This window comes from Triturus cristatus, chromosome 2_2, assembly GCF_964204655.1.
Source record: "Triturus cristatus chromosome 2_2, aTriCri1.1, whole genome shotgun sequence".
NCBI classification, from domain to species: domain Eukaryota; kingdom Metazoa; phylum Chordata; class Amphibia; order Caudata; family Salamandridae; genus Triturus; species Triturus cristatus.
This window is the reverse complement of record NC_140582.1, coordinates 205,208,106-205,233,067: the sequence shown is the minus strand read 5'-3', so window position 1 is coordinate 205,233,067 and position 24,962 is coordinate 205,208,106. Positions and strand designations below refer to the sequence as shown.

The 24,962-nt window shown below is 46.9% G+C and overlaps 1 protein-coding gene across 1 annotated transcript in view; it reads right to left on the bottom strand.

Moving 5' to 3' along the window:
* NOA1 (nitric oxide associated 1) overlaps positions 1–24,962 on the bottom strand; it is a 91,312-nt gene that overhangs the window by 49,234 nt on the left and 17,116 nt on the right. Inside the window, exon 3 of the mRNA XM_085641184.1 lies at positions 8,333–8,497. Coding sequence (XP_085497310.1) covers positions 8,333–8,497 — 165 coding nt within the window. The remainder of the gene's footprint in view (positions 1–8,332; positions 8,498–24,962) is intronic.

The window sequence follows — 24,962 nt, the reverse complement described above, 5'->3', positions numbered from 1 at the left end:
GTGAGAACGCAGCTTCGGAACCTGACATGGGCACGAACGCTGCTCGACAGCGCAGCGAAGGTTACAGTAGTGCGGCAAGCACTGTGTCCATATCTGGAGGCGACAGCAACTGACACGTTCATTACTGTAGAAACTGCTGACACTAGAGTGGCTCCCCCTGACAGACTATATGACATAGTCCTCTTAATTGAAGGTGACATACAACATACAACACAAGGGATTTTTTGGGATAATCTGACCCCTTCCTATGACACTCTCTTGGCAGAGGCGGACTGGCCCCCGGCTTTCATTTTAGATGCTCCTAGAGGGGAGGAGGTAATCCTCCCGTCCTTTGTGCACAACAGTGCCAAAGGAGCACGCTGAAAAGTTTGCTGAAGAGTGGGCTCAGGTGCTTGTACCGGCTTTGTATCGTACTCAGGTGGGCTGGGATAAATTGTCTCCCAGCCATGAGATTCCCTTGCGGTCTATGCTCAACCACAACCCCAATATCCCATGCGCCGCGAAGCTAGATCTCACGTCTCGGAAATCCTTGAGCAATTGGAATATCAGGGAGTTATTGAAACATGTGTGTCACCAATGAGTAATCCTTTATTCACTGTAACGAAGCCTGATGGGTCGTACCGCCTAGTTTTGGATTACCGGCATTTGAACTCTCATTGCCGGACGTGCGCGGTACAGAATACCCACAGTTCTGCCCTCATTGATAGTCTCGTGAGAAAAAGGTTTAAGACCACGCTTGACATATCCAATGGCTTTTACAGCCATAACCTGTCCTCTATTAGTAGTCAGTGGACAGCGTTTACTTCTGGCGGCAAACAAAAGCGGTTTAAGAGATTAGCTATGGGCTATAAAACAGCCCTGGCGTCTTTGCCGCACGTGTTGTCTCTCTGTTAGAGAGCATTGACTCTGAGGCGTACTCTTATGTTGATGATATCTAGCTCACGGACGACGAGTTGTGGCCGCATCTGTGTCGCGTTGATCGCATTATTGTTATGTTTGCAGACATCGTTACAAATTCAACTTTGCGAAGTCTCACATTGCAGAGTATACAGCGTTGTTTTTGGGCTACGAGCTCAACAATGAGGGTCGAGGATTAGCTCCTCACTTTCTGGAGAAGTGCGCATGCCTGCGTGCTCCTACAACATTGAAAAAATTAGTCTTTGCTGGGCTTTCTGAATTTCGGTCGTACGTACATTCCCGATTATGCCCAGCGCATCAAGCCACTGTATGCCTTGGTACAACCTACTTTTTCCAAATCGAGCTGGCTGCCAGAGCATTCAGCTATTTTGCAATCTTTGCAGGCTGATCTTCTTGCTTCAAAATATTTACTGACATGTGATAACCACACTAACCTGGTGATAAGAATTGTGCCAGGTGGAGTGGGTTTCACGTACTTAACGTTCAATGAGGGCGATACCGTCCCCATTGCAGACAAATCACACTTGTACACTTCGGCTGAACTGCGCTTTTCCACGGTTGAAAAGGTTTTGACTGCGGTGCAGATGGCGATTCTTAAAGAACGAGCGCTGTCGCAAGGAAAACGCATGTTAGTGGTTACACCATATCCTGCTCTAGAGGCAGTGACGAAAGCCAGTGTACCTAATTCTAAAGCTTTGCATCCGTGTTGGATACAATGGGCCACTTCTTTGACATCGCCAGATGTCACCTATATCTTCGATGCCTCATTGCAGACTCAGGAGTTTTTGCAGCATGAATTTGTTCATCCGGCTCCTCTGTCTTTGCGCCCGCTCGAAGATTACCATTGTGTCATTTACACCGACGGTTCGGCGCAACCGAAGCATGCCTATTCAGCAGCCTGCGCAATTGTGGCGGGTACTTTTGTGAATGGTGAATTCCAGTCTGATGTCGTGCATACGCAGTCATTGGGTGATTGTACCGCACAGTTGGCAGAGCTCAGTGCTCTGGTGCTTGCACTGGAGTTTGCTGATCCTCGGGTCACTACTCTTATAGGGAGTGACTCGTTTTACTGTGTTCAGTCCTTTAACGACAATCTATTCTTTTGGTCTCAAAATGAATATAGTGATTCCAAGGGTAGCACAATCAAGCATAAAATGCTTTGGGTTCGAGTGGCGGAACTTAAACAGCATCTGCCTCTCGTGAATGTAATTCACACTCTTGGTCACCAGCGAGTTGGTGTCCATGCTGTCGGCAACAGCTTAGCTGACTAGGCAGCGAAAGCAGCAGTGGCGACATATCTAGTAGCAGCAGTTACAAGATCCAAAAGTAAGATCGATGATGACATTTTGGCAGCTATTGCTGCTACAGAGAAGGGAAGTAATTACCCGAGAGGTTTCCCTTTTCGGTACCATTATCACTTAAGTCCTGATAACGTCCCATTAGTGAAAATTAACGATGTTGGTGATAGATTGATTCCCAACGCGGACTGCAGGCCGTCCTTGATAACAGCGGCTCACGAGGGTATGGCCTCTGCTCATGCCGGCGTTGCAGCAACTGTTACTCTGTTACAACAGCCTTACTGGTGGCGCGGGTTATATAAACAGGCCCGCACTTATGTTCTTGACTGTGACATTTGCCAGCAGATTAAACCTTCAACTGCTGCGCGCCAACAACAAACTCAGTTGTACATATCTAATAAACCACTTGGGTGTGTTTATCTAGATCACTGCGGTCCTTCCTCCTCTGATACTGCGTACAAGTACATCTTCGTTGCAGTGGATTCGTGCACACGTTTTCTTTGGGTATGGCCACAAAGGAGTGCTGATGCTCGTACAGTAATAAGGGATTTGCGTGTCTTTATGGGAATTTTTGCGTGTGGTACCTTTCATTCGGATCAGGGCCCTGCGTTCGCCTCGAAGGCGTACAGAGAAGACATGAGATCCTTGGGGGTCCAAGTCAAATTTTCGTCTCCATACCGGCCTGAGGGTAATAGTGTAGTGGAATGAATGAACCGTGACTTAAAGCAGTCCTTGACAGCCAGGGTTTTAGGCACTGGCCGGAACTGGATAGCCCATTTGTATAACGTTCAACGTGCACTTAATAATCTCCCTAGAAGGTCTCTGGGTGGGCGGACCCCATACATGATGCTCTTTGGCATAAAAATGTTTGTCCCGGACCTTGATGGTCTAGACATGGCGGCATCTGCCGCACCCTTTGACGTAGATGATCACTGTGCTGTGTTACAGAGTCTACAAGAGACCAGAGACAGTCTCGCGAAGGAACACTTGCCCTCCACATCCGATGCTGCGCTTCAGATTCCGGTAGTCGGCTGGCTACCTCGAGTTGGTGACCTGGTCTGTGAGAAGGTGGAGAACAAGAAGGAGTTCGGCCCCTCTTATCGTGCCCCGGTTCCAGTGCTTGGCGTGCAGGGTACAAGAACAGTCATTTTACCTCCACTTCCTGGTCGCAAGGATAACAGGTACATCTCCATTGACAATGTCAAACTACAGCGAGTGGCCGATTCTTCTTAGTATTACTCCAGCGGTCTCTTGCCCTGCGATGCTGAGAAATTCTGTTTTGGCTCCGGCTTCTACCACCATGCCTGATATTGCCGTCGAGATGCATACAGTTACTGCTCCTTTTTTGCTACAAACAGCTGGTGGTCTACCTAAAGATACTGAGTATGCTTATCCTGCAGATGTAACATTGCCTGTTTTACAATCAACCACAGTTACCCAGTCACGTTTCTCCTTTGATACTAACTCTATGACTTCCAGTGCCCCATCAAAAGTTTCTATTTTTGCTGTTTGGTTTAAAAGACATTTTTTGATTCCCCCTTGGACTTACATTTGGCTGATGCTCATATGTATTTTTTTGTTTATGTCCATCGGATTTGTGGTGGTATTTTTTCGTCTTGTGAATGGACACTACCTAAAAGAAAGGTCGACAATTAGACTAATTGATGGAACTTTGGCCCCCACTACTCATCACACATCATGAAGAGAGACCAGGCCTTTGTGAATATTACTGCCTGGCCTGTGTTAGATGGGATTGCGTGGGATGCTGTTAAATTTCAAATTCATGGACCCACTGAGGTTATTAATATCCAAATGTATTTCGCGTTTCTATGGGTGATGTGGTTAAACAAAACATCAGCTCTGATGATTGGGACGTTCAGGCCATAGAAGCACTGTTTTCTGATTTGAAATATTATGCCGCTTTTGATGCTGAAGATTTCTATTTAGATGCTGCTAATTACGGGGAGCTGTTTTGCTATCAACATTATGGCAAGCATTTCCTACATAAAGCCAATACGTATCGTAATTTTGTGAATTATACGCAATGGGAACATTGTCCAACACCTATGCTAGCCAGCTCCAGCACATTGGTGAACAAATTTGCCTATTTTACTGATTTCAGGGTTTCAAAACCTGCCGCCTTTTATTTTAAAGTGGCAACGGAGTCTGCCTCGAAGGGTAGGCTGACACACACTAAATTATTGTATTCCAAATCCTTTATGGATGATTTGGCGGTCAGGGGTTATGATCTGTGGAAAGCTACTATTGATCGTAAATCTGTTTGGGGTTCTAAACCATGGCAGGTACAAGGAATGGAAGCTTTGCATCGTGCCTGCCTCATCCCGGACGACATTTTTGAATTCAACTATTTTTCAGACCACCTGTTTTGGATTGGCTACTTCTAAAAAGCTGAATTCCCCCTCTATTCCAGATCTGGGTGCTTATCCAAATTGGGATAATCATACAGATCTGTCCCTTGATGGTTTGCAGTCATACATTACTAACACATCATTCAATATTTCCAAATTAAATTCCGAAAGATGTTTAACTTGGCAGACAAGCTCAGATTCCCGTCAACATCGTTTTTTTGGGTCTGCAGCCTGGGTATACGCAGGTTCGTGTAGACCCCCGCTTTGAATCTTCTCATTCTGTTACTACCTACTCTGTTGGGAAGTTATGCCAATCTTGGCTGCAACATTCCACCTTGGCATCTGTTGAACTTCATTTATCTAAATTACATGACAAAATAGATTTGAATGATTTTGTTAAGGGTCCTGTGGGTGGCAGGTCCAAAAGATGGGCGTATGCTATTTATAACGAGGTTTGGAAGTTATCACAAATAGACGCTGCTTCCAGATTGAGAGCTATTGATCAAGCCAATTTGGAGAAAGTATTAGCTGTTATAGATAATAGCATTAACACCCTTTCTTCCAGAATTTACACGTTAGATAATATTGTTTCATCTGTCGTTGATATTGTGCAGGATGATATTTCTGTTTTGTATCATGGTCAGAAACAATTGCGTTCTACAATGCAGTTTGCATGGACTTTGCAAACGTTAAAGGCTGGGAAAGTCCCCTGGGACTACATGAATACTTCATCTTTATTCCTTCCCTTTAATCTAACTACGAAACAACAATTCATGTCCATGAAAGATGCAACATACTCATTACTGCATATTGAAAAGTTAGAACCTTTGCCTTTCTCAGTGGCCGAATTGAACTCAGCTGTGTGGCTTATCCACGGGTTAATCACATTGCCATTTCCTTTGTTTAAATTCAGTTCGTGCATGAAACATTATGCCCTAGGCAGATATGAACCGTTGGGTACTGCTTTCCTGCATGAAGTTTGGTCACTCCCATTTACATACAGGTACATGAGAGAAGGTAAAGAAGTTTATTTGAAGGGTGAGGAATGCTCTTCCACACCTGATCACTCTGTAGTCTGTAGGCACATCCAATTGCATGGCGCGTGCAATGTGCAAGCGCCTAATTTAGCGTGCGTCATGAAAGGGATTCCAGTGCCAGCTATTACACCCTCTTTCACGTGGTTAGCTAACGGTATTTATTTGCTTTTAAATAACGAGGCTACATTGTGACTGTATCGCAGAGAGTAGTCGGCTGTAAAAATGTCCTTTTCCCACCCCCGCATGGGCGGCTGGATGTATCCATCTGGCCTTCCATTCCAACCTTGAAAGCAGAGTTCAACAAAACGAGCAGAATAAGGGCTCTATTGTCTCAAAAAGAAGTCGCTCTGACTTCGTCCCGTGAAACATTTGTCCTTCACGTAGCCAACACCCGCACCGAGGTGCAGGCGCTTTTAAATGCGGATTTCCCACTTCATTTTGGTGCCCTGATTCAGGCTATATTTAATGCCTCGTCAACAACTGGCTTGGCGCATTTTTTCAAAATTGTGGGCTCCGGCCTCGTGACATCCTTCCAAACTATTTTTGGTGTGATACCGGCATTTTTTCATTCTATTTTTTCCAGCGTCTTTGGCGGGCTCCCGTTGATTCTCGCCCTCGCGGCTGGTGTGCTGTTGGTCTGCTTACTGCGCAATGGCTGCACAATTTGTGTCACGCGACAGCCTGTCCCGGCTGCTCCATCTTCGTAACCGGATGCTTGAATATTGTGGAACTTCCCCACTGGCAACCCTGAGCATAGCCTATGGATTATCCTTCCGGTTTTCCTACTTTACGTCCGTACAACCTGTTTTTCATTGCCTAGATTGTCCTTTTGAATGGGTTCTGGATTTTTGCTTGTCAAACTCGGTGTCTCCTGCCCCGGATTATGATCGACTGATGAGTCCATTAGTGGCTCATGAGTTGGGCTGTTCTGGTGTCAGGATTATGGCCTGTGGAGCGGCACATGGAGTCCTAGGGAATTGGGACATCGGAACGGCAGCGTATGACTTCTTGGCAAGAAGTTATCTTGAAGAACACGCCAGTTGTCCTCTGATTGTGCTTGAGGCCCCAGTTGTCGAGGAACATATATGTTCGTTTACCTTATTAGACTGGATGGCGGACACTTTTGCAAATCGTTCCAATGACTTCCTCTTGGAAGCCGTCGCTACGTACTCTGCTTACACATTGATGGATTAACTTGAATGTCGTTCAGCTTCCCTTGCACAAACCACACATTTTTTTGTGTGTTCCAACATCTGGGCTCGTTGAGCCTAAGCATGATGTATTGACTTACCATTTTTTTCGAATTTTCACTCCTCTTTATTTGGATTTCCAATACATGCACTTGGTTCCGCTCTGTCGAACTTGAACTCTGCGTTCCTTTCTTGTATTCCTAATAATTCGTGGTCCGACCAAGGGGGGGGTGTAGTGGTGGCAGCGTTTTAGATACATACATTGCTATGTTAGCATAAGTGCGTTAGATGTTAAAAACACCATCTTGCCACTTTTGCTGCTTTTGCACACGGCACTACAGCGACATTATTTGAAAACTGCTTGCTTGCCTTTTCTTCACATGAGAACTGTCTGTTGTTCACATCCCTAGACGTGCACTGCGACCTTGGTCTGAACATTGTGTGCAGAAACACTCTGAGCCGCCAAACAATGTATGTTTTCGATTTCAGGTTGATCGGCCCACTCTCTAGCCATAATACGCACACAGCTGCAAATACCTGAAAGTCGAGAGCCTTTAATATTGCAGTTTGCATGCATTACACACATATTCTGGAGAAGGACTTTTCCAGGCGCAGAGCAAAGCTGATCCTGTGATGTGATTCACCTAAGCTGATCTTTACGGTATGGGGTTCCCCATTCAAACCTAGAGACCTTCTATTAATCTAATAATACTAGCTTTATACTGAAGGGAAGGTGGCTGTATTCCACTGTCATTTATACTATGATTTCTCCCTTCATTTTCTATGGTATTGTAACAATGCTGATGGTTTTAATTTTAATCATTTGTCTGCTTATGTTAGCCAAAGTACTGCATCTTAGGACACGTAGTTTATAAAATAAACATTTTAAACTTTACAGTGTCTCTGATTACTCTTGTTGTGGACTGATATGAGAATAATAACGAACAGGTATTTCTGATTCCCACCATTCCTGAGGGTACTCTAAGTCGCTTGTTCTGGGTTGTCTATACATTGGGAGCTCCGAGAGAATACGGATAACGAATGGGACACTGATGCTAGTCGGATTGGGGTTCTGGGTACTGAGGTGAGTTTTTGGTACACCACAATTCACTGAGGTCCTGGTTTCCTGCACATAGTTCTGTGCATGAGCAGAATCCCTGCAACAATACAAGTATCTGTAGTAAATACTAAACAGTATGTGTTTCTTCTATTTTAACAGTGAGCGACGGCGGATCACACACCATACTGCAAGGGGCAGGAAACTGTACTGTAGAACAAAAGATTTTATTTCATGAAACGGAAGAGGGTGGTGTGTGTGGGTGGTGTGAGTGTGTACGTGTACATGTGATTGTGTGTGTGTGTAGGCTTCCTTCTGCTCCAAGCAGTTCAATCCTGACTTTCTATGAAGCCGGTTCACTGGAATTCGTGTTTTTGTACAATCTGACCTAGACATTCCATAGACCTATAGATTACTGAGCTGCTTACAGTGGTAAGTGATGCGCAACACAGAGCGCCTTTACCTATCAAATAGCCTTGCTTTTTAAGGTGATGGAGGCGTTTTCGTTCCTCTTCGCTCAAGTCTTGTTCACGCTGCAGTGCATCAGCCTTTAGTCTCTCCATCCTCCTGAACATCCTGATTGGCGTAGGATTAACAATGGGAAACTTCAAAAGGTTCAGTGTTGTACCTGGTAGGCAGAGGAAAGTAAAACCAGAGAGATGAAATGGTAAAATGCACAACTGATCCACTGTCATAGTCGAAAATGAGTACTAAAGAGAAAATTAAATGCACTCTAATGACAAACACTTGGTCAACTGTTTTTTTTTTTTTTAGTTTGTTTTACTATTCAATCTACTTTACTGAAATTATGCAAAATAACAAAGGCACTAGTATCAGCAAACCTCATAAGAGAACATTCACTGTATTACTACTTAATAATTACTTCAGTATGACGTTAGAGATGCACATCTGTAAACAATCCAATTCTAACATGGTGATGATGACAATGATAATAAACTGTAACATGCACACAAACAGCTGTATAAACGCTCTATTCAAGTAAGAATTATAGAATAAGTATAGTAACAATGCATGAGTAGTTTATACACAGCAAAGAGAAAAGTGTTGTCTACTTTAGCAAAGAAAAAAGGAGAGTGCCTAACTTGTCAACCTATGGGGCAATGAGACGGTCTGCATCAAATTTGTTTCTACTTAGACCTAAATCATTCCCCACCCGTACTCGGGAGAAAAAACATATTTTTGAACCAAGTCACGATTTTCCCTGTAAATGAGCTGCATTTGTGGCAAGAATGGGAAAAGGTGGTTGTGGATAGAGTGGTTGTACTGATTAATACCACCAGAGAGCACAGAGATTATCTGGGAGAGTGCAACCCTTGTAGACCATCACTAAACAGATGAGATTAGGTTAAAGACTACAGGATATGTTCTCACTCTTATGAAGGATCCTGGACTTAGGTCAAATATTCTGAAATGGGCCAAGAACCAGCACGTTTCACACTTTGCACCAGTTCTTCGTATACTCCATTCAGTTTAGCAAAGAAGGTGGCACCAGTTATTTTAGGTCACCAATTGCACCAGCACGCACTGAATGTTTGGCGGTACTGTAGACCATTCCTTTCTTTGTATGAGGTGTAGCCATACAACAAATTAAGAATCATGACCGAAATACAACAATTCGCTACAAACCCATTTCTACCAAGAGACAAATTTGTAAACAAAGTTTATGAACTGGCAGTTCAAGAAAGTTAATCTGTTTTCCAGCAAGTAAGTTCTAAAGCTTGGAAGCTGACAGGCCATGGATTGTGGGGGTGGGGTTGAGGATAGGGGGGGGCAGGTGGGGTGCAGTTACTTTTGGGGGGGGGGGAGGGGCAAGCAACGTAAGGGAAGGGTATCGGGAGGGAGGGTTTGAACAGTTAGCCTTCTTTTGCATATCTGGAGATGGGTTCTGGCATAAAGACTAAACAGCGTTGATCGGTAGGTGCTAAGTCAGTGACAACTCCCCACTAAGAGGGTACGAACCCGGGACCGAGGCGTAATGGCTTGGTTCGCGGTTTGGACGGATGTGTGTTGTAGACCTGCACTTATGGAATTATTAGAGTCCGCTGATTGTTTTTTTTGATTGTTTAACAACGTTCTTCTGTCATGTAGTGTGCGTTAGTCTGCGATAGAAACGGTTCCCCTACCTACACCAGGCATAGGCAGACACACAAACTAACTAACCATTCACTCAAGATAACCTCCCGATATACTAATAATCTCCACTAATATATAGACTTGGAATGTCTGGGGCATTAACACACCTGCGCACAGGAATTCTATTTACTCCTACCTTGAGCGCCATTCTGCCCATATCGCCTTCCTGCACGAAACACTTGTCACTACCCGAAATAGCCAGACTCTGAAGAGGTTTTCGGGGGCAGTTTTTCGCCACCGGCTATTCTGCATATGTACAGGGGACGCTAATATGGGTTAAACCGGGGACACCTTTTACATCGAACGAAACGGTCATAGACTTAGAGGGGCGATACGTCCTACTGAAAGGCTGTCTGGACGGACGGCATATACTATTGGGCTCAATATACGCACCGAACTCTGACCAAACCACTTTGACAACTTGTCTAACAAGCATTTGCAATGCAATAGGTCTCGCATTTGCGAGAGTTTAAGCTATTGGCATTGTAAATGACAATGCCTTTTATTGATCTGCTTTGAAAACCAATATACAAATAAATAGCATTGTTAATTTATAATGCCAATGTCTCAAACTTTTACAAATGCGAGACCTCACTCCAAGCACACTGAAAGGGAGGTGGTGGAGGAGGGAAATGCTGCCAGGAGGGGGGGTGGATTTGGGGTGGTCATGGGTGGAGGGCAGAGGGGGAGACCTATGTGTTAAAGGGCGGTGCTCCGCTGTGCAAGCAGCGCCGACCAAGTGAATACGACGAGCTGCGTTTAAAGGAAGGGGCATGGATGCTATTAAAGTGAAAGCGCGGCATGGGGTGATTTCACAAAAGAAAGCATTTGTTTGTCAACTTCACAAACAAATGTATTTTTTTTTGTAATGGCGCCCCATGCTGTGCTTCCATTGTAATGGTGGGAGACATTTGATATTAGCAGATAGGGCAAAGGACCCTACAATTGTGTCAGTCTTCAGGCATTAGGGGCCTCCAGAGAGCTGGGATTAGTGGGCGAGAGTAAATAACTCTGCTGTCTCCTGGCTGGAAACCGGTGTGGGGGAGGAGGCTGAGGAAGGATGGAGCAGAGAGGGTGGCCACCGGCTTTCACATTGAAGGATGGCTTTCTCCGAAAACGTGCAGATGCACAATAAGTGCGTGTTGTGCTGTGTTTATGCCTCCCTGTGCCGGCTGCAGTGGAGATGCGTGTCAGAATTGTTGTTGGAGCTTCAGCAGTGCACTCTGTAGTGTTAAATAAACCCGATTTACAACAATCTGTGGTGTAAGGACCAGAGATGCCGACTTTGGAAGCGGGGAATCGGATTGGAGTCTCAGCGCTGGCTTAACGTCCTGTGATTCTGGGCAAATCACTTAATCTTCCATGCCTACAAAATAAAAAGATATATCCTTGTGTAATGTACTGGTGCTCATATAAAAGCCCCAATACTTTCAGGCCGAGTTCGCACTATACAAAACTGCAAAAATAGACAAAAATGCTACCACAGCTTATTGTGAGCCGCATCTTGTGACAACACTCAGAAAACACACGCTGTTTGCCCTGATTGCGTCTCGTTGCATCTCAGGCCCCCAGCTTCAGCACATCATACGGTGGAAGCACCGCGTTAGGTGCTGATCAGTTGCGGCTTGTCTGCACGCACGTACATAACAGAATGCACCCTACTTCAGTTGCACTATTCTAGGGGTAGCAAGATACGGTCGGTGCAAGGGAATACTTACGTCAGAAAGGGGAAGGTTTACATCTCACAGCATCCCCCCCACCAAGTCCCTTATATGGATGATACGCAATCCCTGTCTTTCGATTTCCAGGGCAGTGCGCGTCTTCAGCATTGCTGTATTGTAGCATGCAGTTTATAGTACCCTGGGGGCACAAGTAGGGGCAGACTACAGTGGTCCTGTATTAGCATGCAGTCTGCGGTCCCCCCGGGGCACAAGCAGGCATCCATTCCGGTGTGCTTTTCTTCTGAAAACGGGAACACGAAAAGAGAGAGGACGGCAGACGTGGACACCAGTAAGGTTTTTAAGCTGTGTGGTTAGTCTAATTGTGTCTCCCTAGGCTGCAGCTCGATATGAATGTATTAAATAAATATATGGGTATTAAATAAAATATCAGGGTTAAATAACATGGTTTCATCATATTCGGCCCTCGCGTTAATTTTTAGAAGGAATTGGTCCTCTAAAAGGGCAAAACTCATTTTGGGGGCCACAGCAGGTTCAGCAGAGGGGGACTGGCGGCGACAAAGCCTCAAACGCTCTGTTAAAGATCATAGAACCCTGAGGCCTGACATCACATTCCAGCTTCCCTTCTTGATTCACTTGTGTGATCCTAGGCAAATCATTGTAATTCCTGTATCTGTCAGTTATTAGCAGCAACGCTTTGTATGCACATACACGTGCCAGCGTATATCACTCATTCATAGTGTACTTTTCAACTCATCAAACCCAGTGGACTGTTTCAGAAAATCATACAGACATTTTGCGACAGCTGTCCGGTGCAATGAGGCTCTCCCTGTAGTGGTCGCTATTTATAGACAGCCTCGCGCATGGGGACTGACAGAACTTTAATGAATCGTTTCTGCAAAGAGACAAACAAGGCTGATATGTCTCGTCTGTAGCTCCGCAAGCGAGGGGCCGCAGACTCAGTTTAGATGGGAGAATGCGAGTTGAAGCTCCCCGATATCCTTGTAATGATCCCAGAATTCCCCAAGCCTCATCTCACCTGCGACTGAACCATGGCAGCATGAAATTCAGGAGAGTATCGAACTCTAGGGAAGTCATCCGGCCTCTAGTAAAATCAGTCTGTTGGGGCCTGGCCGAGCGACTTTAACGATCCTTGTATACAGAGTCACGGCGCTGCGTGCTCTATAAAATAGATACTGTGGTAAAGGTGGCTATCACATAACGCAAACTTACAACCAAAGTGTCTCTAGGTGATTGAATAGTTGTTATTAATGGTTAACTCAAAGACATTCGTCATCATCCTCTGAAAATGGAAAGGCTGAGTCAGCGCTGCCCGCTGTACTGTGAGGGGCTCGTACCCTAGAACCAATTATATGTATTACGTGTTATTACTACAGTTATGCGGAAACAAAGTACCCAGTTACACCGGAGGGCTGATTCAATTATGCAGAAAGAACATTCAAATTGCGTTGCATATTGCGCAACTGAAGGTACTGTATACAGGAGCGTGCACATCGGCTGTCTGAAAGAGACGCCGTGAGCGTGCACATGGGCTGTCCGGGCACTAGCAGGTAGAGACACCATGAGCGTACACATCTCCTGTGCCCCTTCGGCCACCAAACCGACGACAATAGGTCTTGCCAAGGCGAGCAGCGCATGCACAGCATCGCTAGGCGAGACCTAATAAACTATCCAGTTGGCATGGGCTACCGTGGTTAATAGGTGGAGATTTTAACTGTGTTGTTGATCCAGCCCTGGATTGCGCGTTTCCTCCAGTCCAGGGACACCCACGGTCTGGCGGCAAGGGTGCTGAGCGAATGGCTAGAGCACTAGCAGTTAGTAGACGCCTGCAGCATTGTCACCCCACAGATAAAATATACTCCTACTTCTCAGGTTTACACCAACGGCATGTTCGGCTCGACAGATTAGTTGCACATCTTCGATTGCCTTGTTGGTGACTAGAACTGAATATATGGGCAGGACCCATTCCGATCTCACCTCACAATTTTTGCAACTAACGTGGAATGCTGCTGTGCCTGCAATTCCCACGTGGCACCTGCAACCAGAGACAATGGAAGACCCTCCTTTCCGAGAAGCTCTGAGCACAAGCCATAATCACCTATTTTAGGGGCAATGATCTCACCTCTTTCTCGCACCTTATAGAGTGAGATGCTGTTACAGTAGTAATTCGGGGACACTGCTTAAGTACACAATATGGCCTACGCAGATCTATTGAAGAAGACCTTAAGCGGGTAGAAAATGAGCTTCTCTGTCAAGAAACCGGAGCTGTAACTACTACAGCAGTAATATGTCAACAGGTGAAACAGAAACAACGGCCACAACCTAAACGCCTTTTGGAGAGACTACAGTGCTTAAATTATACAGCACATTCTGCCCACAGGCACGCTACAGCTGACTGAGCTGTGCAACTACTGGCCTGGATCATACACCAGGAAGATTTCCGGTCACCCATTGCGGCGCTCCGCTCAGCCGATGGCCCGTTGCTCTACATGCGAAAGGAGATACATGCAGGTTTCATGCAACACTATTCAGAGTTATATCGGTTGTCGGGGGCGTGGCCTGATCGAGCACCAAGATGGTGGCTTGACCCTGAAGCTCCTGGGCAGCGGCACTGAAAAAGCTGCATGCTGGCGCATCAGTGGGGAATGCGCAGCCCTGAGCAGCGGCGGTGAGGAGCGGAGACTGCCGGGTACGCAGTGACGAATGCAGATGAAGTGAGGGAGTCCCAAAGCAACCGCATCGGTGCTCTTGCGGCTGTGGCCTGACTCGGCTCTCTGAGGCCCCGCGACGTTAGGGGTCGCAGGTGAGCCTGAGGGCGGGGTCGCGGGTGAGCCTGAGGGCGGGGCCGTGGTTGTAGGAAGGTGGAATCTGACTATATGGTTGCCCCCACTTTTTTCCTGGTGTTTGAATGGTTTTTGACTAGTCTGGCGGGGATCCTGCTATCCAGGACCCCAGCCTATCTGCTTACTCCCTTAAACAACTTGGTGTGCATATTAGATGCACTAGTGATTGGATACTGTGGTGCCTTGTGAGCCCCTAGTATATGGTACCTTAGGTACCTAGGGCATTGGTACTTCACAGGCCTACCAGGGGCTGCAACATGTATTATGCCACCCCTGGGAAGCATTCACAATCTTACACCACAGGCCTGCTACTGCAGCCTGTGTGAGGTAGTGTTAGCACTCCTCACGGAGGTATAGGTTCCTAGATCTCACCATACACACACATATAAACCTATCAGTCACCCCTATGGTAGGCCCTACCAATCCCAAGGGCAGGGTGCTTGGTTTACTATGTGAGGGGGTGCTTCTGCCTGAGCAGGACCCCTCTGCAGCTGGCAGAGTCTATTCTCTGCTGCGGTCTGTGGATGCGGTTAAACCATATACTCTTAAGTGCATTATAACCACGCGGTAAATGCTAACTTTGGAATGACTGCATCAAAACAGGTCGTGTTTGGTGTCAAACAACTTGGAATCCTATCCCCACACCAGTAACTGGCATGGGAGTAGGATCCCACCCTTCTAGAGGGGACGGCATGTACCCACTGTACTACACGGTAGAAATCTTTCAGAGCCCTGGAATCACAAAATGGATGCCACCAGCACAGACACCGGGCTGCCCTCCTGCTGCTGACCGAAACTCGGAGTGGAGGGAGCCCAACAAAGGGTTTCCTGTCACAGGGAGGTGTCACCACCTCCCAGACAGGATTTAGTGTATTGGAGCTGGGTGGGTGCACTCTTCGAGTGCTTTGAAGTCCTGCACTGGGGAGCAGTAGGCTCCTCTGTGTATATGCCAGCTCAAACCGGTTCAGGGGCTACCTGCCCCTGCTCTGGCGCGAAACTGGACAAAGGGAAGTGGGTGTAACCACCCACTACCCTGACCCTCCTAGAGGAGTGGTCATAGAGCTAGTCCCTCCCATCTTTTCACTATAAGATACCAAGCATTGCCAATGCAATTCAGATCACACCTGGACGACGCTCTACATAGAAGAATCCTGGCCCTTCGACGTTCCACTATCTCTGGAAGACTGAAGAATCTCCCTTGGAGTCAAGGAGTGACTCCCCTGCTTGGCAGGCACCAAAACTCTTCGACAACGGTTGCAAACTTTACCGCTCCCACCGGAGCGCGAAGTCTCTGCGTCCCCTGAAGCGGATTTCCCGACCTCTCGACGGCCATTTTGAATCCCCAGCGAAGCTGTGGCATCTGGACCCCACGAGTGATGAGGAACAGCAATACCAGGGAACCGTGCACGGATTTCGAGTGCAAGCCCTAATCTACGTCCAACGAAGTTGTGCTTTGGACCACTTGTTGTCCAGGTCCTGAGCAGGTCTAGTACCGAAAATCAGCGGCCTACCCGTCCCGAGTGACCATGGGCTGTTGGTAAACTTTTCCTGCAAAGGCGTCTTCGCGGTTGCTTGCCCGTTGGCTAGTAACTCACCTGAAGACTTCCACATCGACTTCAAGGGCTCGCCTGGTTGCTCTGGGCCTGCCCTCACTTACCCTCGCTGGGTAAGTCCATCAGACCTTGCTGGTCTGCACCATTGCCAATCTTCACTCTACACGAGACTTGCAGTTGCCAAGGCTTGTTGGCTCCAATCCGGGTGCCGACACCGTCATCAGCTGCAGACGTCGTGGGAACCTCCGAAGCCAGCTGCTGGTCATCTTCGATCCCTCCTGGTCCTCGTGAGCGAAGAGACAAAACACCATCATCGACCTGAAGAGACGCAACAGCTGTGGTCATCCATCTTGCTGGCCACCGGTCACTGGCAAGTGACTCTGAACTCTGTCCCCTCAATTTCTAGGTCTTCTGCAACTCCAATCAATCGTCGGATTCGAACGGACACCTCTCCAGTCGTCACAAGCAGCAAGTCTTCAAGGATCTCCATTGAAAACAGCATCTCGACCTGACACCAAAGGACACCTATGCACCCGGCTTCCCTGGGTGAGGTAACTCGTGCACTCCAGTGCCTAAGTGTGTGTTGGCCCTCGAAATACTTACCCTGTAAGTTGCTTGCTTGTTGACTTTTGCAAAGTGCCCTAGAACTGTAAAATACAAACCGCGACATTTGCCATTGAAACGTATTGAAAACCCGCGTGTGTGTTTAGACACTGCACGCGCCTCCTGTGGGCTGATTACTTACCTGCTAACACTGCAGAAGTGAAGCCCCAGCGATTCCCAAGGCCCTAGGCCTCTTCATTTTGCAAGTCGAGTTTGTTACACCATTTTTTTAGTATATGGTCTGGTACGCCCCTAGGGCTACAGCCATATTTGTGCTTAATTTATTGAGAACTGTTGATCTTTTGAATGTTTACCTGGCTCTAATCTCTTAAAGAGATTAGTAGAGTATATTTAGAAATAAATACATATATATTTGATATATATACACCTGTGTGGTGTCTTTTCATTTGGTAATTCAAGAGATTATAAGGTAAAACAAGCTGCTTTACATTCCTCAGAGACTTAGCCTGAAGGCTGCTCTCCACAGCTACCACTAGGATAGCTTTCTTTAAAAGGTTGTCTTTAAACCTATCTACCAAGAGTCGAATTGGACTGGTGCAAGGTGGCCACTATAACTAGTGACCAGCATATGCCAGGCCAACTTCTCACAGTGGTCGACTGCTGATATCACCTGAGCCCGGGGATCGGCGGCCTACACCCAAGTGGCTGGGGAAGATCTGTTTCCCTCGGACTTCGCGGCAGATGGTGCGGTGAGATCTAGGCTGCCATGTGGGGACTACCCCTTCTGTAAATACTGATGGAAGGGGGCACCATATACTATGACGAAGGGCTGGGAGTGCCAAGGTCTATTGCAAACTAGCGATGGCACCGACTTCATGGAGAGGCTGCAGGAGATCTATTGTGCAGTTATGAACCGCTTATGCTTCAGATTACTGTTAAAATGGGCGCCTCTGCCTGGAGTGTACCGTGCTCCTCAATCAACAGGGTGAGAGACGAACTTGTGCCCTGTGCCCCGCCCTGAGTTGTAGACCTGCAGTGCCCTTTCTGCTGCCCTGTGCTCTGCGCTGCTTTAGTTGAATTTGATAGCTGGTTGACTGCCTCGCCATTGCTGCTGATTAACCGAGGCAGCTTACCTTTGAAGTCTCCATGACTCCCAGAAAGGAGCCTGGGGACGACTGGCCACGGGAAGATCCCCCTGAGCGTGCATACCATTCGACGACTAGTGGCGCAGCAATGAAGGGGACAGCTGCCATCATGGCTGAGTTGTGTGCTGGGTTCAATGCCATAGATGCGCGATTTGATGAGCTGGGTGCACGAATGGATGGCATGCACGGCCGTCTGGAACATCACGAGGCATGCATAGACGCAGCAGAAAAGCATATCTCCGACACAGAGGATTCACACGCCGCAATGAACAAGTGCCTTGAACGCGTGGAGCGCCTTCTGAAAACCACAGCCGCGAAGGCAGAGGATCTCGAAGCGCGATTGCGCCGCAAAAATTTGAGAATAGCAGGGATTGCGGAGTCCACCAACACCGGGCCCATGGAAGTGTTTGTGGAGCGGGTTCTGGTAGAACTCTTTGGCAGGGACAATTTCTCATCCACATTTGCAGTGGAGCGTGCCCATCCATCCCTAGCCCCCAGGGCGGCTCCTGGTGCACCTCCCAGTCTTGTTATTGCGCGATTGTTAAACTATCAGTACAGAGATGTTGCGCTCTGGTGGGCCCGAGAAATAAAGGATCTGCAGTTCCAGGGAATGACTCATTATACCCAGACTTCACACCTATGGTGCAGGAGGCCAGGCAAAAGTATCAAGACATCAAGCGAACATTTAGAAATTAAAACATCCGATATGCAATGTTATACCCGGTGTGCTTACGTGTGCAGCTTGGCGGCAAAACGTTTATTTTTGACACGACGGCGGAAGCTGCATAGCACTGGAAGCGCGAAAAGTCGGATAGGCCCACCTCACCGGGAAAATAGACACAAGTATGTACTATGGAATGAGGTACCTGGCTGGGCGCTCTTTGCCTCCTTGAGGTGATATTGAATCTCTAGCGAACTGACTGTTACAGTGCCCTTTTATTTCTCCTCCTTTTTTCCTTTCCTCCCTTTTACTCTTTTACTCACTCCCACTCTTTGTCTGGGACACACATGATATACTATCTTTGCATGCATGCAGTTACTTATAATCAATGGTGTAATGTTACAATGATTTGCGGTCTGCTTGGGGCGTTGCTGACCCCCTGGGAGATCTCCCACTACTCGCACTTTGTGCGGGGTTTCGTTGGTTTGTTTATTCTGTTATAAGGATATGTCTTGGGATTCACCGGCTACAGTTTGGGTGGGTGGGAGGGAGTTCCGATTAATCTTGTTTTTTTTCTCTATTTGTACACCGGTCATGGCCACTATAGACATTTGGTTATCCAATCATAGGTGTACTGTTTCAATAAGACATTTAGGAGTATGCCTGGGATGACGGGCGCGGAGGGCGGACTGGAGGATTTGAATTGTGATGCAGGACGTGGAACGTCAGAGGGCTCTCAACCCCGCACAAGGGCTGACAGGTACTTACATATCTGGCTAGGCATACGGTGCATGTCGTAATGCTGCAGGAGACCCATTACGCTCCCCCTAACTCGAGCAATAGGTTTGCGGCTACATGGGGGTACAATTGCTTCTTTACGGGGTATAGCACTTATTCCCAGGGAGTTTGCATAGTGATCCGTAAAACACTACCGTTCGCTGTTTAGAGTGTGGTGGAGGACCCAGAGGGCCACTATCTCCTGGTGGCAGGATCCATGGGCGCGCAGCGATTGCTCTTTGCGAGTGTCTACGCTCCCAATGTGGATGCTCGTGGCTTCTTTGCTAATATTTCAGCGCTTGTCACTGCCATACCGTTAGACTCTATTATACTTGGAGGGGACTTTAATGTTACTCTGCAGCCTGGGATGGACAGTACTGACGCTGGGCACCATACTAAACCAAGCTCGGTGGGGGAGTTACAGGCATTAACGAATACACACTTGCTTGCAGATGTCTGGTGACACCGATACCCGGCCGCTCAGGGGTTTTCCTTCGATTCAGCACCGCATGGGAGCTGGTCCAGCATAGATCGTTGGTACGTTACCCCTGATTTGCTTATCAATTTACGGGAGGTGGATCACCTACCACGCACTCTCTCTGATCACTCATCAGTCCTTTTGTCGTTAGTCTTGCCTGCTATTGTGCGTCTGTCCATGGCCTGGCGCTTCCCTGCTGAGGCACTTCTTGACACTGTTTTTAAAAGTGTAGTACGGGATGCAATTGTGGAGTATTTTCAAAATAAATACCGGGTCGGTATCTCAATTTGCCACCTTATGGGAGGCCTTTAAGGTCTACATTAGGGGTATTTGGATAGCTAAACAGTCTGGGGTGCTTCGAACAATTCGCCGTGAGTTAGAGGTCGTTGAGCGAGAGTTAGATGCAGAGGCATTGACTGGTGGGGGGCTGGCTCCGCTACACCGGCGCGCCATACTATTGAGTGAGTTCCAGAAACTGGCACAACGGCAAACGTCTTATTTGGGGAAAAATGCCCGTGCCCGGGATTATGGTGAGGGGGAGAGGCCGGGCGTGCTTTGGCATGCTTACTTACCCCCAGAGACCATTCCACATATAGTACGCAGCTCGAAGGGACAAATGGCGTCCACATTACGGACGGTGCTGACATTCAGGCTTGCTTTTTATCCTATTACACTAGCTTGTATACCACATGTTCGCCACTGATCGGTAAGTCATTGACGGAATATCTCAATGAAATAGCAATGGTGTGAATCGAGGGAGGGAAAAGAGACTTCCTGGCCTCACCTATTAGCGCAGATGAAATTGAAGCCATAGATGGCCTGGAGGGCTCGCGGGCCCCTGGCACGCATGGCCTCACTGGGCCGTTGTATAAGGCTTACAAGGAGCAGCTAGTTTCGCATTCATTGGAGGTCTACGCGGAGGCACTGGAAGCAGGTGAACTACCCCCACACAATGCGCAAGGCAATCGTAACTTTACTATTAAAACTGAGTAAACCGGCCGACAGCTGTACCTCGTACCGGCCGCTGTCCCATCTAAATCAGGACTATAAAATATTGGCTAAGGTGTTAGCCACGCTCATTGTTAGAACTCGGGGTCTCTAGTTAGCTGAGGTAGGTACCTTAGTCCAAATAGGGACCCTTGTTTCTAGCCAGGGAAAGGAGGGACACACTCTCAGATAACCTCTGCTCACCCCCGGTAGCTTGGCAGGAGCAGCCAGGCTTATCTCCAAGGCAATGTGTAAAGTATTTGCAACCACACTCCCAGTAACACAGTGATAACACCACAAATGGACACCACACTGGTTTTTATAAAAATAGCGGTATCTTTATCAAAAGGGATAGGATGAGACCAAACAATAGAAATCCAACATATGCGTATTTGTAATATTTCACTTGCCGGTTATTAGGCCAGCAATCACTTGTAGGTTCTTGTAATAATGAGCAGTTCACAATGATCTAATGCAGTGCTATGCAGTTTGTAATGCAGTTCGTAATGTAGTAATAAGACAGACCTTAATGCACGTACTAATGCAGTTCGTAACGCAGGAATAATGTAGGTCATAATGCAAGAATAAGGCGGTTCGTAATGCAAGAATCATGCAGTTCGTAAGTTCGCAATGCAAGAATCAGGCAATTCGCAATGCAAGAATCAGGCAGTTCGCAATGCAAGAATCAGGCAGTTCGCAATGCAAGAATAATGCGGTTCATAATGCAGGAGAGTTCGGAGCACTGCTGTACTCCTCCTGCACACCTCCCCAGGCCACACACGCTTGCGGCTCCCGACCAGAGTCCAAGCCTTACCTGGGGGGTGCGCTACCTCGCTCTCTCTCTGCCCACTCGGACGTCCTGCTGGGCTTCGTCCTTGCAGCTCCGTTGTTAGGCGATGCTGTAGCCGGACGGGTTACGGCACTGCCTTCTCCTTCGTTGACGATCTTGGGCAGATTCCTCTTGGCGAACAACGATTACAATCCCTTTCACAGGCTGATTTTAACCATCTAACATGGAACTGTCCTGCTGTATTGGCATACTGGGAATCAGTGTTTAGATATATCGAGCAGACGGTGGAGGCTGTGCTTTCACACACACCATTACTTGCCCTGTTGGGATATGTACTCCCGTTGAGTCGGGGGATCAGATGCTTTACTGCCATCGCGTTAGTATTGGCCAAAAAATAGGTTTCACTAAACTGGGGAGGCACCGCACCGCCCTTGGTGAAAGCGTGGCTCAGAGATATGATATACTGTGAGATGACAAGCAATGTGTACTCGTCCCTGCTTCTGCTTGCCGCCCGCCCCAAAAATATCTGGCAGCCACTTCGCTCCTATTTATTATCACACCCTGAGCTAAATGATTGAAGTATTTTTTTTTTTTTTTTGAAACCTTTATTACAGAATGCAAAAGATATACAAAGATGGGCCTACAACCTTCGGGCCGGCCGCTAGCAAACAGTAAGAGCATAAAATACAGTTAGTAAACACACGCTGCAGCGTGAGAGAGATCACAGGAGTTGAAAGAAGCGTTGGCGGCCACACCGTCCGGACCCCCCAAATGGCGGTTCCATTTTTATATAAGAAACAACAAACAAATCCACAAGGCAGCAAAAGTCAAAGCAGCAGTACGAGCTCCCCTGGGGAGGACCCTACCGATCCACAGGAATAGCGGGGGGGATAGGCCGGGGCGGAAACAAAGTGGACTCAGTTCCCAGAACCAAGGCGACAAGCAGACTAGGGAGACGGGGCCAGTGCCAGCTCAGGCGACTGATTGAAGTATTAAATAGAATGTAATGATTATTGGATCAGCCATCCGGTCCTGCGGATCGGGCTTGCTAAACTGTCTTTATTTTATGTGCCTGTGTTGTTTTTTTGTACATTGAAAGTTTATTGTATGGTAATTGCATTTATATAACGCTTACTACCTCTGACGAAGCGCTTTTTTGGCGAATAGCACGCTACTCAGGAACCCATAAAGGATTAGTGTAGTGAAATATGAAAGTAATTCGAGTGGTGGATGTTAGTTAGTTATTTGGATTGAGAAGGATAGCGCAGGGATAGAAGCGGGTTAGCAAAATGCCTACCAGTATGTAGCCAAACAAGACTTAACTGCTCAAGAACTGCCAACATAAGCTGTTTAATCGGTCAGTTTACTGATAGCCAGAGAAGAAAACTGCCAACATGAGAGAACCATCAGTCTGGGAAATGCAGACCACTAGACTAAGATCTGTCAATGACAAAAAGCCCATCAGCCACACCAAACATACCACCAATTCCAGACTATCCATCAGAGACAACGGATGCTAATCAGTGCAAGAATTTCCATACACTACTTATTCAGCCTGGGAATTTTCAGACAACTGGCCATCGGTCTTAAAAAAAAAATATGATGAGCTCATCAGAACAAGAACTGACACGGATCGCAAGACCAAATGCCAACAGTAGAATGGATCAATCAGCGTTAAGTGCGGATACATTTATATTAATACTTGTCAGTCTGTACTTCGAGTAATCCGCAATGTGACAATGACAATGTATCCTTTTTCTAATGTTTTTGTATAATTTGATGAAAATTGCAATAGAATCGAGTTAAACAAGCATTGGCATAGCCAAAAGGTCTCGCTTTTGGGACCTTATATGTATTTAGTTATGCAGCACAATATCCTTGGTGCAACGGCATCAACTGTTGCATCATGGCTAAACACTTATAAGGTCCCAAAGGCAAGACCTATTGGCTATGCCAATGTACTTGGGGACTTGAGTATGCCTCCGACAAAAATTCCTTATTATAGGTCTAATGTTTCTTTGGCCATGTTCCTTTCAGAACACTCGCCAGCTTTTTTCATTTCACATGGGGGATGGTAGGGGTTCAGTGTATAGAGCCCCAGAGTTCTCTTCACCCAGCCTTGCATCATTAACCATCACATACCGGCCTTCTATAATCTTCCTGTGTTTAATATCAACTGAGTTTTTGATACATATTGTGACTTTTTTCACGAGATGACCTTTTCAAAGCACAGAGAGAGGGGCTTTGGGAAGCCATGGCTTCCATTGAAGCCCTGTGGCTTTAATGTGGCTGCAGCTTTGTGATCTTAAGATGTTAACCCTGAAAAGCCTGGCAAGCTGCTTCCACGCATGCCACCCAAGAACACTTTCCTTCCACTTAGCCATGTAAATACTTGTAATAAGGCCACCCTGTAGATTAATGTAACATTGTTGTTTTCATCACTGGCAATGTGGCACGCTTAAATAATCCCAATGAAAAGACTATCGGCAAAACATCCATTAGTGCCTTCCAAATGAAGAGGGGAAACAAAGCTAGCTTGGCAGGAAGACAGCGGCAGGAATATTGCATTTCCACACCCTTAAAGGGCAAGTATGCTCGCACAAAACAGAATTCATACATTTGACTGGAAAACGGGGTCAGGAGGTCAGACATTCTAGGCAATTGTACACACTTGCTTAAAGTTAACACCCAGAAGTCTCGCTGCCCCCCACCCCCTCCTCGAAAAGTGCATATCGAGGGCCCCAGGAGAAAGGAAGGTAACTAAAAAAAAATGATAATAATTGTTGTATCGGTTGTCAACTGAGGCCACCCTATACGAGATTAGTTTGTACCTATCTGCAATAGAGCTACCGGGCCTCACCCCTGAGCCGATGCTGGAACTGGATGAGTCGATTACTCAAGAAGAAATTCTGTCCAGTATCCAGGCTCTAGCTACTGGGAAGACTTTAGGCCCGGACGGGCTGCCAACTGAATTTTATAAATCTCATACTACATTGCTCGCACCACAGTTAAAACTTTTGTATGAAGAAGCTTTATTGACTTCCACCCTTTCAGGATCTCAACGCAAGACCGTACTTTCTCTTCCTCCCTGAACCTGACAAGAGACCCGACAGAGCTAGGGTCTAACAGACCACTTGAGCTTCTCAACATGGATTACAAAATCCTGGCGAGGATCTTGGCTGCACATCTGGCTCCATTAGTTCAGACTCTGTTGCATCCGGATCAAAACGTATTTGTGCCTGCACGTAGCACATCCTTAAATCTCCGCCATTTGTTCAGAATGCAGATCTTGAGAAGGTCTTTGAATACTTGGAATGGCATTCTTATTCACAACACTAGACCAATATGGCCTTAGAGTGTGTTTCATACAACTGGTAAGACTGTTATATGCACAGCCTCTCAGAGTAAGAGCTGGCCCGCTAATATACGAATCAATATCGA